The sequence below is a fragment of the Salmo trutta genome, chromosome 17 (genome assembly GCF_901001165.1).
Source record: "Salmo trutta chromosome 17, fSalTru1.1, whole genome shotgun sequence".
NCBI lineage: Eukaryota > Metazoa > Chordata > Actinopteri > Salmoniformes > Salmonidae > Salmo > Salmo trutta.
Genome location: NC_042973.1, coordinates 13,649,181 through 13,661,883, shown reverse-complemented (window position 1 = coordinate 13,661,883; position 12,703 = coordinate 13,649,181). Strand labels below are relative to the sequence as shown.

Here is a 12,703-nt window from a genome sequence, read left to right as displayed (position 1 = left end):
GAAGGCCGGCATCCCGGAGTCACCTCTTCACTGTTGACTTTGAGACTGGTGTTTAATCAGCTTATTGATGTGCCACACCTGTCAGGTGGATGGTATATTCAAAGGAAAAATGCTTATTAACAGGGATGTTAACAAATTTGTGCACAAGATTAGATAAGCTTTTTGTGCGTATGGAAAATTTCTGGGATCATTTATTTCAGCTCAAGAAACCAACACTTTACATGTTGCGTTTATATTTTTGTTCATTGTAGCTAGTTGATCAGAGAGACTTAACAGATTCTGAAAACAAAACTTTAATCTACAGATATATACACACATTAATGATCCATTTCATACACCCATATGTACAGTTTTTACACAGCAAACACTTCAGTAGCAATCATTCTGTGGTTGAGGCTCTGTTCATCAATACGCTGGTGATGACTTGCGATTAGCATGTACATGTTAACCATAGAAAAGTTATCTTTTATCAAATTGTTGCACCATGTGAACAGACGGCAGCTTTTCTTGAGAAACACTCGTTGGTAGAATGTTTTCACACTGGCTCAAGTATCATTCGTACCAGGACTTGAGTACTATTGAGTGTTAAAAGTTATGAAAACACCCAGAGCAACATGATGACAGCATTAGTTATGTCAATGCTAATTACAAGTAAGACGTGATGACAAAGCTATTTTTTTAAACAAACCAACAACCGTAATATTTGGCAAACCGATCAAGTGGCTTAATTACTATTTATTGGTTATCTTTTTAATAAATACTTGGAAACACAGCACAGGTTAAAAACATTAACATAGGTGGAGGTACTGTGAGAATCTGTGGTTGGTCTAACAGTTCACTCTCCTTAGTCACTGTTGTATTCAGTGGTGTGGAGTGGATATTACAGTAGTTCTTGGCTCCATTCCTTCTCAGCCAGGGAAGTAAGCGGACGACAGAGAGTGCAGGCCAGGCTTGGCTGGTGGTGGCCTTGGAACATCTAGAGGCAACAGGGGGGGAAAATGAAGTTGTATGACAGACAAAATCTGAATCTTAATTCAGCAAGGTTACTGACATAATGTGCAAGACAATAGCTGTGTTCAAATACACATACTAACTGCACTATTTGTGACGTTAATTGAGTATATAGTATGCTTATTATTAATATGGATAGTTAGTATGCCAAAGTTCCTGGCTGTCGTACTAAATTCACCAAAATATTAAGTATACATGAAGAGGACACTATTTCTGTACTTTATGGACCATAATGCAATTCTTCAGGAAATGGGCGTGGCTTCACATCATTTTCAGATTTTAAGGAAATGGCGGAAAATATGCAGCCAAAGTACAACGACAGCAGATACAAATTCATTGCTTTAACTAATTAGGACAATGTTAAACCATGTAAAAAAAGTAATGACTTTTCAAATACCTTACATGTTATGTTGGCTGACAAATTGTTAGTTACGCTGTCCTTACGAACCACATTACTTATCATTACAACCGTATGCTAACGTCAGTTGGCTAATAATACAGCAAACTTGACAGTATGATAAGTATAGGCTAACTACCCAACGTTTTGACTTGATTATTCACGTCATTCTCAGCTAAATGGTATCGTCGTTGTGCGTTCAATGGACATTCTGCTGCTTTCGTAAATTCGCTCTGGCTATCTACTCCGATTTCAGAGCACTCTCGTCTGAGTGTACCAGAGCGCAGACTAATGAATTTACGAGCGCTCCAACACCCATTGAATGTGGCCGGTGTCAGTAAACGTCGGCAAAAAAAGCGTAATTAAATTGTTGCCAGCAGCACAGTTACAGTCACAAACGCTCTGGATAATAAACTGCCTAACCGGCTCTGCTAGGGCGAGTAAAATGGTCAGAGTCGTCTCACTTGTGTCTGGAAGTAGCTAGCAAACTAGCCAACATTAGCTTGACTCCCGCTGTAAAGTCAGAACGCTCAAATCAACCCTATTCCTCGGCGGAGCGTCCAGTGTGCGCTCCGGGAACGAAACGCTCTGAATTTACAAAAGGACAATCTGACAACGCTCGAATTTACGAGCGCACTCTGGGACTCCAGATTGAATTTAACAGCACACCCGAAGTCGTAAAATGTTTAACTAGTCATTTGTAATGCTAACTAGCTAGCAAGAGGTTGCATAGCAACAGCATCAACTTCCGGTAGACCGGCAAAGCGCTAGTACGCTCAACTGAAAGGATACTGTTCGTTTACAGTATACTAAAATTAACGTATAGTATATACACTCATTAAGTACGTAGTATGTTAGTATGGGTATTCGAACACAGCTAATGTGTATGATTTAAACTCACGCTAAAAAAGAAAAAAAATGCAGAACAAACCCACCGGGCACAAACTGGTTGAATCAACTTTGTTTCAATGCAAGTTGTCAACGTATTATGACATGGAATCTGTGTAAAGTACATTGGACAACATTTTTTTTTAAGTGCTTGGAATCATTGTTCTTCCTCTGTCAACCATGGTTACCTGCAAGGAAACACGTGCCATCATCATTGCTTTGCACAAAAAGGGCTTCACAGGCAAGGATATTGCTGCCAGTAAGATTGCACCTAAATCAACCATTTATCGGATCATCAAGAACTTCAAGGAGAGCGGTTCAATTGTTGTGAAGAAGGCTTCAGGGCGCCCAAGAAAGTCCAGCAAGCGCCAGGACCGTCTCCTAAAGTTGATTCAGTTGCGGGATTGGGGCACCACCAGTACAGAGCTTGCTCAAGAATGGCAGCAGGCCGGTGTGAGTGCATCTGCACGCACATTGAGGCGAATACTTTGAGGATGGCCTGGTGTCAAGAAGGGCAGCAAATAAGTAACTTCTCTCCAGGAAAAACATCAGGGACAGACTGATATTCTGCAAAAGGTACAGGGATTGGACTGCTGAGGACTGGGGTAAAGTCATTTTCTCTGATGAATCCCCTTTCCGATTGTTTAGGGCATCCGGAAAAATGCTTGTCTGGAGAAGACAAGGTGAGCTCTACCATCAGTCCTGTGTCATGCCAACAGTAAAGCATCCTGAGACCATTCATGTGTGGGGTTGCTTCTCAGCCAAGAGAGTGGGCTCACTCACAATTTTGCCTAAGAACACGGCCATGAATAAAGAAATGGTACCAACAGATCCTCCGAGAGCAACTTCTCCCAACCATCCAGGAACAGTTTGGTGACGAACAATGCCTTTTCCAGCATGATGGAGCAACTTGCCATAAGGCAAAAGTGATAACTAAGTGGCTCGGGGAACAACATCGATATTATGGGTCCATTAAGTGCCTTTGGACAGGATATGGTAGTAGGTGCCAGGCGCACCGATTTGAGTGTGTCAAGAACTGCAACGCTGTTGGGTTTTTCCACTCTAAACAGTTTCCCATGTGTATCAAGAATGGTCCACCACCCAAAGGACATCCAGCCAACTTGACAACTATGGAAAGCATTGGAGTCAACATGGGCCAGCATCCCTGTGGAATGCTTGACATCTTGTAGAGGCCATGTCCCGAAGAATTGAGGCTGTTCTGAAGGCAAAAGGGGGGGTGCAACTCAATGTTAGGAAGGTGTTCCTAATGTTTTGTACACTAATTGCAAACTTGTACAGGCTGGGCAGCACCTCCTACTGATTTGGTCTCCCATCCAAGGTAAAAAAATGTTACCCCTTTTTCCTCCCCAATTTTGTGATATCCAATTCGTAGTTAGTCTTGTCCCATCGCTGCAACTCCTGTACAGACTCGGGAGAGGCAAAGGTCGAGAGCCATGTGTCCTCCGAAACACGACCCTGCCAAGCCGCACTGCTTCTCGACACACTGCTCGCTTTACCCGGAAGCCAGCCGCACCAATGTGTCGGAGGAAACACTGTACAATTGGCGACCGTGTCAGCGTGCATGCGCCCGGCCCGCCACAGGAATCGCTAGAGCACGATGGGACAATGACATCCCGGCCAGCCAAACCCTCCCCTAATCCGGACGACGCTGGGCCAATTGTGTGAACCCGGATCTGTAGTGACGATGCAGTGCCTTAGACCTCTGCATCATGGAATCAGGCAGAACTCCTATCAGCAATACGAGGTTTACTCGAGCAATTGCAAGGATGATCTCCCTCTCAGGATAAACCCAGATAGGATCTTGACTATTTACAAGTCCCTCAGTCTTTATATGCTCCACCAACACAAAAAGCTTCTTATCCCTCAAAGAGGGAGGCAAGCTTACAAAAGAGATACATAAGGGTAATTAGTTATACTGCCTTAAAGCATTCAAACAAACAAAAACAGGTTCTAACCAGTTCTTACAGCCTGTGTGTCTTAAGATAGGGGAGTGATGAGCTTTAGAGCCTAAACAGAGATAAGTGCCACAGAGATAAGGAACAAATAACAAATCACTCCTTTGTTGAGTGTATGACGAGGATACTGGACAGCTGTGGGAAATGACCAGTGACTATAACAAAAACATTTTGCAGTCTCAACAGCATTAGACTAATACAATTATTTTGCTCCAACACTGTCACAGACTACTACCAATGTGCCATCATGAGAAAGTTATTAAGAGATCTCTCAATAATCAAAATATATTTATTGTTCCTATCGAAGTCATTCCAAAGGGTGGGTTTAACAGAGCAAATTAAATGCAACCATACTTTAGAAGTCATATATAATCAATGATAGTATTTAGGCCTATATAGCATTTGCAAAGTCATCCTCCACTAGTTTCAATTGAACCAAGGGTTAAACTAAAAAAATTGACAATAGATATAGGCCTAGGGTTTCAAGCTTTGGTTGATTTTAAACAAAAATCTAAGTTAAAGAATAGGAATAAATCAAATCAAACTTTATTTAAATCTTATTAGATTAAGTCCTATTCTTTAACTTGGATTTTTGGTTGAGATGGAGACGTGAAGCCAACATATTATTTATTAATTTGTAGACAAACTGGATATTAAGTTGTGTTTGGTTGTCAACGCAACCAAATATAAACATTTGAAGGTCCACCTGGACCAGATAGGTCCACCTGGACCACTGACTTAGTCTGGCTTTAATTCCAGTTTGTCTACAAATAAATAATATATTGGCTTCACGTCTACATCTCAACCAAAAATCAAAGTTAAAGAATATGACTAAATCAAATCAAACTTGAAATAAGGTTGGATTTTATTTAGCGCTATTCTTTAACTTTGATTTTTGGTTGAGATGGAGACGTGAAGCCAACATATCAAATTATACATTTTTTGATAAACTGGAATTAAAATCAGACTAAGTCAGTGTCAAGATACATATCCTTCAAATGCTGATGTTTGGTTGCGTTGACAACCAAACAGTTCAATATCACTTTTGCAATACAGTAAATAGCCTATTAACTTAACAAATTATGTGTTGGATTCCTGTCTCCAACTAAAACAAAAGGTTAAAAGAATAGGATTAAACCAGTGGCTCAGATTAAACGATCCAAGCATTAAAATGTTTATATTTGGTTGTGTTATCAACCAAATATAATATAGTAAATAGCCTAAAGTTAAGGCTGACTTACAAACTAATGTAACAGTATTTATTCAACCTTAAAATGAGTAACACATCCATGGCCACATTGAGGTTAGCCTACTGTAGTAGCCTAACTAGAAATGTCTTGTTATCTAAATCATAGAAAGCATGCATGTTCTAGATAGCATGCAAATGTTGCAGGTCTGTGGATTGCTATAATAATCTGTGCAGAATCTCAAACAGCTTTGATCTCTTGCACCATGTACTTTATTCACCCATTTTAAGTTTCACTGTGCTTCATCTAATAACAGAACCACATGCCCTGGATTTCAGTTGAGATTACATTTAAAAGGTTGAAATCTCATTGATCAACGTCTCAACCAAATATTACCCACATTTCCATGTTGAAATGATGTGCCCAGTGGGAAGGGACTTATTAAGAGGCATGTAGAGTGAACTTCCCCTCATAAACTGGCATGAATCACTCAAAAACAAATAACCCCCAGTGTCTACAAAGCAGGTATGGATGTGGTTTTACCTCTGTTGAGGTGCATGCCAGACAACAGACCACGGAGGGGAATGCTGTCGTCTCGCTTCTCGAAGTACTTGGACTCCAACCCAGCAGGCTCGCCACTACAAGTTCAAAAAAGAGAAAGAAGAATAAGACAGTTATGAAGGTGGGAAAAAGGCAGTCTGAATGGAAGGTCCAGAGAATAAAGTAGATGGTCTTGGGCTCTTGCTGATGGTGATGCACCATCCAATAAACCGGGAGCTACTTTCGTGTAACAGTGAGCAGAGAAAACGTTTCTGAACACTTCCAAGTTAATTCTGATGCTGAAAGCACAACGTAAACTGGAACCACACATGGAATCGCCAAACAAAGAGCTGGACTCACTTCTCTTTGTTGGAGGGCTGAAGGGGATGCTGTACTGTGGGGCTCCCGTCCCTCACATCCAGAGGAGACATGCCGGGCTTGGTACTCATGGGGTTAAACTGTACCTGCAATTCAGTCCAGGTCAACAAAAAAGTCTGAATTCAAGCAAACCCCCGAATACAGTTGAAACGAGTTAGAAACCACAATATACAATTGAGTTCAAGCTGCCTTAACCCACACCTCATAGAATTGTATTGGTTCTTCCAGGATGAAATTATCGTCGACGTAAGGAAACTTAATTATTAGTGTTTAGGTAAATCATCCAGGTTGCTATTCATGATGTGGCCCAAATTCAAGGCTGTGTCATTGCAAAACCACACCTATTTCAACACACTTCTAAATATAGCATGAAAGTTTAATTAGAATTCAGAGTAACAAAGGAGAAAAGATGAGCCTGCCTTGGCTCCAGGGCCCTGGTTGTGTAGTGAGAAGACGGAGCGGCTGGACAGAGGGAGTTTGGAGTTCAGCGTAGATGTGATGGGGTAGCCCTGTCCGGCCGAGGAGGGACATGCTCGGCTGTCCAGCTGAAAACAAAGTCAAGCACATGTGACTTGAGCTGATCTGATTGTGTGCACTTTGCTGGTTGAATCGTAACTTTAAAAAAGGTAGACCTGACAATATGATGGCATTCACAACATTGTCGAACCTTGCAGATAGAAATACAATGAATAGAGCCGACATGATTCCTTGTTACACATATCGGAGGCAAGTTTATTCATATATCTGAAAACTCCAAATCTTTGTGTCTTGCTGCCTGCGTAACGCGTCCCTACTAACAGAAAACAATCATATTTAAATCTGCCAAATGCCAATAGCAGCAGATAGTCTTAGCAGATGAAACTTTTATTGAAGTCTATAAGCAGGACGTTTCCCTGCCTGTGTATGATGTCATATTGCAATCTGCCTTTAAGATGCATGCATACAACTCAAATTAACTTTAAAAATCGACACACGCATCTAAAGCTGCAATTAAAAACACAAACACAATACCCGCTGCAACTAAAACATATCAAACCAATATCTTAACGTGTACTATGACATGTTTAGTGCTTACCATGTTGTGAGATGCACTGCCCATCCTCTGTCCAGCTGAGGCTGAGAGAACTGAAGGAGTCTCAAACTTTCCAAGGGTCTCCGGCTTCCTGGATAACTGGTTCTCATTCAGCTGTTTGTTCAGCCACATTATAACTGAAGGATAAAACAAATCCAATGTTGAGGGGGAAGACTAAAGGAATACAAACAGTAGGTCATTTGATAACAGCCAAGGTTAAGCGCAAAATCATGTAGTTGTATTTTTTGTGAACCATTTCTTTAAAAGACCTTCCATACCATTCTCGTTTGTTTTCAGCACCTCCCTGCTTTCGTCTAATTTCTGAACCGTCTCTTCCAACTGTTTTTTCAATTTCGACACCTACAGTGGAAGTTACAACAAAAAAGATCAGTCCAAACTTGACACCAAGAATGATGTCAGCGCCCACTACTCCTCAGAACTTGGCTTGCACACACACACACACACACACACACACACACACAGGGTCTTTCGGCAGCCATTTCTGACAATTTTTGTTATCCTCAGATTCGCATTTAAGGTAGTGGACACTAATGGAAACACACACCTCCTCGTCTCTATGCTTGAGCTGCTGCTGAGTGTCCTGGAGGTCTCTCTGGGCATTGTGCAGCCTCTCCTGGGTCTCCTGAAGCACCTTCTCCTGAGACACCATCACAGTGTTTTTCACCTTGATCTTCCCCACCAGGCCCCTCAGCTCTCCCTGCAGCTTCTTGATGATGCCGTTGGCCTAGGAAGTCAACACGAAGTAGTGTCAAGACGATACTTCACCCCCAATGTGTTATTTCTCAAAGGGGACGTGATCAGACCCAAGACAAAATTGGTATCAATATTTAGACTCAAATAAGTGCATGAGTGGACGAGGAGCTGTGGATTTGAACTAGACTATATTGAGTCTGTGACCATGTATTTTCAGACCATGACATGCATAACAAAAAGCCATGACTGGAAATGTAAGTAACCCACCTTTATAAGTTCCTCAGACAGGGATTTCACTGTGGCTTCCAGTTTTCCTATTTGGAGTTGTTTGCTTTCGGCATTTCCTTCAACTGAGTTCTACAACAAACACAGAATGTCATAATTGACATAATTCATTAATATTCATTTTAACAAAGATCCTGGCTTTTCTGACAGTATTGAGGGGGTAAATGCTCTCCATTTGCTCGGGGGACTGACTACATACCTTCTGTTGCTGAGTGGCTTCCAGCACTTCCTTGGTGCGGAGCACGAGCTGCTCCTTATCTTTCATCTCCTGCTCCAGGACTGCCACGCGCGTCTGCAGCTGGTTCACCTGACGCTCCCTCTCGTGACACTCCGTGTCCAGGGTGCCGTTCTCCCTCCGAAGAGACAGGGCCTGCTGCTTCGCTCGCTGAGACTCCTGTTCTCACACACACACACACACACGTCAGCAGGTTATTTAGACATTGGTGGTCAACATGGAGGCAAGATTTCAATTTCTCTATCAAATCAGGAATTCAATATGGATGTCCAAAAAAAACACGCATGATATGAACCGACAGATACTTATCCTAGGAGCGTTTCAGACTTTAAAATTTTAACTGTTCACAAAAGTGCCAGTTTTTGTGAAATTTCCCCCACTAAATGAAGGCCCCTTGCTTCCTCCCCCTCACCTCTTCCAGTCCCACTAGTTTGGCTTTGAAGTCGCGGATGGTGGACTCGCTCTTGTATCTCTTCTCAGTCAGGTCCCTGTTGGAGGCCTCAAGCTCGGCCAGCCTGCTCTGCAGCTGCTGGGTGCTCTTAGCGTGGGCTCCCTCGAGCTCCCGGCGCAGCTGCTCGTTTTGCTGCTGCAGCCTGGTTTGTGTCTGCATAGGGCAAGATGAGAAACACCACAAGAGAAAACCACTTATTTTGAGAGAAATCATATAAAACCTAGCATGAGAACTACTTTAAAAGAAGAAGTGAGCTTCTCAGTACCATGTTTTCTGTCAATATACATAGTAAAATAATGGTTTATTAATAAACAACTCTAAGGGGGCCCCTTTTTCTCTCCCAAATTCTGTTTTATATTTTCCCAAATTCTGTTTTTCAGTTTATTTTTCCAGGTTTTAGATTTCTTTTGTTTTTCACTCTCAAAATTACAATAGTTCATAAAGAAACAGATGTTCTGGGTTGATGTCAATGCTTAAATCACAGAACACCATTTCTTTTACGTCTGGGTAGATTTTTTGTGTAATTCCCCTTTAATTGCGCATCTGGCCCTTTAATTGTGCATCTAGCGAGTGAGGAATGTGCCATTGAATGTTCTGGTCTAGTGATGGTTCTGTGCTGCTGCTGCTCATTTCACAGCAAAGTTTACAAATAAATAATAGATACAAATGATATACTTACTCATTATATAATTCTCCCAGGTAAACCTACTTTGCAGTTAACATTTAATTGAGAAGGTTTTTGGGAAAGTTTCTGTCAACCCACAAGACCATTATCACATCAACTGGCCACACATGGAGTGATAGACAAACACGCGCACAATACAGACAGACAGGGGCAATATTTCTGGAAATGAATTGGCTGAGTGTTAGGTTTGGCTTTTTAAGCCAATAGTGGCTAACCAAGGGCGGGATAATTTCAATGTTGTGTTGATTAGATAGTAGCTGGGAGCTTGCGGTGTCTCCTTGTGAGATTTGTTCATGACAGTTTTCGGTGGAACACGTGAAAATTGCTTGTAATTTCAGAATTGTTTGGCAAGCTTCTCATAGGTGGGCTGTGAGCTACTGGTAGCTCGCTATAAACCTGTTGGAGACCCCCGTCATCTCAAATAGATAAAAAAAACATTCAAGGTTTTATGGCTCCTGATAACTGGAATAGCACTTAGACTACTTCAGGCAGTTAACTAAACATCAGACTTATAATATGAGAAGTTACTTGATACCTCCAAAGCGTTCTCCCGCTCTGCAGTGAGGTCCTGAGAGTGGCGGCTCGACAGAGTGCTTGTTTGGCTGGTCCACTCAGACCGAAGCTTGTCTAGCTCTCTGCTCTTCTCCGACAGAGTCTGTAAGACACGTTTATATGAAAGGTGACCGTTTCAAAAATCGGGACCCACTTAAGATGTTACTTAAGACGTTACTTCTCCCACCTACATTTTTAGATGAATCAATCAATTCAGATCAACTACTGCTTTACCTGTTGTGTGTAGCTGAGCTGCCTCGAGAGATCATCTTCAGTCTTCTTCAGCCTCTGTTCCAACTGCTGCTTCTCCTCCTGACAGATCAAAATGGGGGGATAACTTAAAATACAACAAAGAAGTTTCTCAGACTTTAGTATACTGCAGTCTGTGTTGCTTCACGGAATCTCCTTCATAGGTCTGCTATCAACCATTCCCAAGACTGAGGTCACAAAGACAACTAGGGGTGGTTTCCCAGACACAGATGAATCCTAGTCCAGGACTAAAACCAACCTCAATGGAAAAACTCCACCAAAAATGTATCTTTTTAAATTTTTTTATCCAGGACTAGGCTAAATCTGTGTCCCTGAAACTAGTGTTTCTGAGGTAGTTACAGGAGATTCACTTACCTTCACACAGGAGAGACAAACTGCCAGGTACTTCTTGATCTCCACGTCAGTGCCATGTAGCAGCTTCAGAGACAGGTGAGTGAGGTGCTTGAATGCGTTGGTCTCCACAACATTGAGGTTGGCAGGGCTGTGGTCTAATACTGGGGATGATGGAGATGACAACTGGAGCAGAAATCTAGGGAAAGGAGAGGAAAGAGACGTCACGTCCATGATCTCACAGTTAGTGAAGACATTCAAAAAGCTGAGAGAGTCTTCTCACCTTGGATTCTCTTTGTCTTGCTCCGAGATACACTGGTTTAGCAGGTCTATAAACTTCTGAGGAAAGGACGCAAAGTCTACCAACAGGCCCTGTTGAACTTTCAAACTGATGACAGAGAAGACGTAGGATTAGTGTATGCTCATTATAGTGGGCACAATGACTTAATTGTAAGATACCTTTGAAAGTCCTCCTCTGATATGGCAAGGTTGTACAGAAAATAAGGGTCGGTGTCATCTGTCAGTCTCACCAGCAGATCCTAGAACGCAAAGTTGTGTTACAGTGGCTTTGTCACTAACTACTTATTACCTTGAGGGAAGGACTGACATTTGGGAAAAGCAGACATGATAGGAAATCCCTTGAACAGGTGCATCGTCAACTAACATCAATCATTATGCAGAATCCAGTCGCTAATGTTTGTAGGTCAGCCCTTGAAAACCATTAAGGTCCATGAATAGCCTAATCCATACATGCCTCCCCAGAAAGCCACCCTTTTGCAACTTTCACTTCCATTAAAACACCCACTAACAGTTAAGTGGCTGTAACGCTGCATTGCTAATTAGGACTGGTGCTTCTCCATGGTGTTTTACCATGAAGTGAGAGACTGGAAACATTGTGTTGATGTCTGTTCTGAGGAAGTTACCCCGCTGTGGTATGATGTTGTATTGATGAGTCTATCTTTAAGTTGGGTATTTATGCATGCCCACAGTAGTAAGCAATGCATTTCGAGATCAATGCACTGGTTTCTGAAACACTGCTCATTCACACTATATAAAAGGAGGGAGGGTGATGATGGGAAAATAATCCAGTCTTGTAAAACACCAACCAAGTTTGTGAGCACCACTTACCCTTTTGTGGACTGGATTAGTAGTTAATTGAAGCTCAATGCCGACTCTGATATTTCCTCTCCTGTAATGTAAAGTTAGCAAGAAAGATTCAATCAATGTATTTTTAGTCGTATATTTAGTGATATATTTGTTATCATCAAGCGCCATCTGGCGAGTGGCGAAGATGACATTTAACGTTACTGAACATGCTAACTTAGCTAGCTAGCAATGTAACACGTAGCACAGCTTGCTGGATAGTCTGTAGCTAGTTGATGCCCAAACACGGCTATATCAAATTGATGAGCTATCTAGTTAGGCCGCAAGTGTCGATATTGCTTGATATCTAGCTAGTTACAGTAGCTAGCTAACGTTAATTATGCTAGCTAGTTTACGGTAACGTTAGCAATCAATCGAACTTACCTTTCTTCGCAATCTTTGCATTTGACGTGCACTTGCAATCGCTTGTTAAAAAGTGTTTCTGTCATGATTGTTTCATACTCCCAAAAATGTAGTGTCTAAATTGCAAATTCCAAGGTTAGATTTGTATGGCCTTTGTTAAAAAAAATAGGCTCTTCAATTTCGAGTTTGGCGCTTCTCTCCCGCGAATAACCGTTGGGGAAACATT

The 12,703-nt window shown here is 41.8% G+C and overlaps 1 protein-coding gene across 1 annotated transcript; it reads right to left on the bottom strand.

Moving 5' to 3' along the window:
* Positions 1 to 277: 277 nt before the first annotated feature.
* On the bottom strand, positions 278 to 12,689 carry sass6 (SAS-6 centriolar assembly protein). Its single transcript, XM_029695728.1, has 17 exons — positions 12,499 to 12,689; positions 12,100 to 12,160; positions 11,431 to 11,510; positions 11,255 to 11,359; positions 10,996 to 11,170; positions 10,606 to 10,683; positions 10,355 to 10,474; positions 9,096 to 9,287; positions 8,648 to 8,842; positions 8,431 to 8,520; positions 8,015 to 8,194; positions 7,728 to 7,809; positions 7,453 to 7,586; positions 6,797 to 6,922; positions 6,360 to 6,463; positions 6,003 to 6,097; positions 278 to 976 (listed from the first exon to the last, which is right to left on the bottom strand). Exons 1-17 carry the CDS (start codon positions 12,561 to 12,563, stop codon positions 909 to 911), a joined length of 1,950 nt encoding a protein of 649 aa, XP_029551588.1. The 5' UTR covers positions 12,564 to 12,689; the 3' UTR covers positions 278 to 908.
* Between the last annotated feature and the right edge of the window lie 14 nt (positions 12,690 to 12,703).

Excerpts from the sequence above, each read along its gene's own strand:
- sass6 (XM_029695728.1), bottom strand. The coding sequence starts at position 12,563 with ATGACAGAAACACTTTTTAACAAGCGATTGCAAGTGCACGTCAAATGC. Across the intron at positions 8,843-9,095 it reads AACTAGTGGGACTGGAAGAG|GAGTCTCAGCGAGCGAAGCA; the intron begins GTGAGGGGGAGG and ends GTGTGAGAACAG. Across the intron at positions 7,810-8,014 it reads TCAAGCATAGAGACGAGGAG|GTGTCGAAATTGAAAAAACA; the intron begins GTGTGTGTTTCC and ends CTTCCACTGTAG.